The following is a 1,945-nucleotide window of genomic DNA, read 5'->3' as shown; positions in this document are numbered from 1 at the left end:
TTCTAACCTGGCTTCTCCTTCACTACCTAATAACCCTCCTAGACGTCTGAAAAGAAGATGGCCTCGAGATCTTCTCCTTTAGAAATGTTTTTGGAGTTCTATCAATGGGTAGATTCTCCACATGCTTTTATCATGTCATAATATCACTTACAGCAAATTTACTTGATGTGTATATATGTATATAGTTGTAAATATCAATAAATAAATTGCTTGGAGAAGTTTGTCGGGGGGTGCGGTCAGCGAAGGACTTTTTGCTAATTTTTGCTGGCCGCACCCCCCGACAAACTTCTCCAAGCATTAATCTACGGTCAACTATCTACACCTCAATAAATAAATTATTAAAAAAAAAATGATTAAAGCGAGTTTAAATAAAATTGTTAATTTTTTTTTTAATTTTAAAGGTCTTTGTTGGTATATTACTTGTAGTCTCAGCCACAGCCAATGCTTGCAGTAAGGAATGGATAAAACTCATGATTATGAATGTGTGCTCTTATTCCAAGAGACACATTTCAACAAGTGAAATTCCGTACGAGCAATGGACAAAGCAAGAAATCAACACTCGATTCAAAAGGATCTATGGTTTGATATAAATATATATATTTCCGAAGTTTACATGATAATATTTTCCTTATATATACTATTTGTGAATGTTTTTCGTTTTTTTTTTGCTAGAGCAGAATCTCTTTATAATCTTATTCCGTTCCATCTTAAATGCTAAAAAATAAGAGTTATGAGTATATATGTGTTTATTTCTTGAGCATTGATGGTACTTGTAATTTTTTTATCTACCAGTATTTCTCTCCCCAAACTGACTATTCCCAATTTTATAATGTATTTCGCTATGTTTAGTTCCTATAGCTCTTCTTAGAGTAGTTTTTTTCTTTATTTTTAAAATAATTAAAAATATATATTTAGTTAATGTATACTTTTAATTCAGATTCATTTACCATAAGCGAGGGAAGGGAAGGGAGATAGTCCTGCAATTAGTCGGGTTTATCGGACTAATTGTAAGCATAAACTGAACTCCAAAAGGGTGAGGCACAGAATTACAATGAAATCGGTAAAATACAGAATTCATTTATTCTTGGCGTTTTATTTTAAGCAGGAACATTTTAGTGTTTTTTTTTATCTTTATCTGTCTTATAATTGGAATTTTTTTTTAATTCGAGAGATCTTTACAGAGTTAAACAAAGAAATTGTACGGATTTTGACTAAAGGGATGAGGGTTGTTTTCATAAAACGTGACTATTTACATGTGGTCTATGCTTTGTAAAAAACGTAATTAATTAATCTATTAGATAGGAAGAATTTCCCTATTTCATCGCCGTATAAGGGTCTGATTGTTTTAGGGTTGGGATGTCGGATATGAACAGATTAAATATTGTTGGGAACGGGAAAGAACCTTGTGGAAGACAGTGATAGAAAGTTTAAATTGAACCATTAAATTGTTTACTTGGTAGGTATAGATGGATGGCATGGATCAAGTTGGCCGTCTATAGCTGAGAGAGACGTAGGTCGTTGCAACCTCGATACTGCAACGGCACTGGTTCGGATCCAGCCTGGGGGGTTGACTTTTATTTCTGTGGCGGTCCCACAAAACAAAACTTGACCCCCCATGGTTAGGATTGGGTGGTACCATGTACATACCCCCCCCCTTTTTTAAAAAAAAAAAAAAAGGAGTACTTGTAATATTTATAAATAGACAACTTTAACCGCTTATGTTGATATTTCGAGCATAATTTTTATCTTTCAAGAGTTTCTCGTAAAACTTGACTACTTTATGGTTTCTACTAGCCATACTTCTACCATTATCGCAGTTTGTCAGCACTAAATTTTCATCTGTGGAATAAATAAATAATAAAGGCTTAACGAACCCGAAGGTTCGATGCCGATACCACCAAACGCTCTCTGCATACATCCTTCCAGTGATGCCCCTCCAAACCCA

General features: G+C 34.1%; 1 protein-coding gene across 1 annotated transcript in view; it reads left to right on the top strand.

Annotated features, from left to right (window-relative positions):
- Window positions 1-1,945, top strand: part of LOC106682844 (uncharacterized) — a 13,805-nt gene that overhangs the window by 7,982 nt on the left and 3,878 nt on the right. Inside the window, exon 2 of the mRNA XM_014423911.2 lies at window positions 402-579. Within this exon, the coding sequence (XP_014279397.1) occupies window positions 402-579 (178 nt within the window). The remainder of the gene's footprint in view (window positions 1-401; window positions 580-1,945) is intronic.

Source organism: Halyomorpha halys, unplaced genomic scaffold (genome assembly GCF_000696795.3).
Source record: "Halyomorpha halys isolate HHAL.00 unplaced genomic scaffold, Hhal_1.1 Scaffold447.1, whole genome shotgun sequence".
NCBI classification, from domain to species: Eukaryota; Metazoa; Arthropoda; class Insecta; order Hemiptera; family Pentatomidae; genus Halyomorpha; species Halyomorpha halys.
Note: the sequence above shows the minus strand (reverse complement) of the source record. Positions and strands in the feature narration are given on the sequence as shown.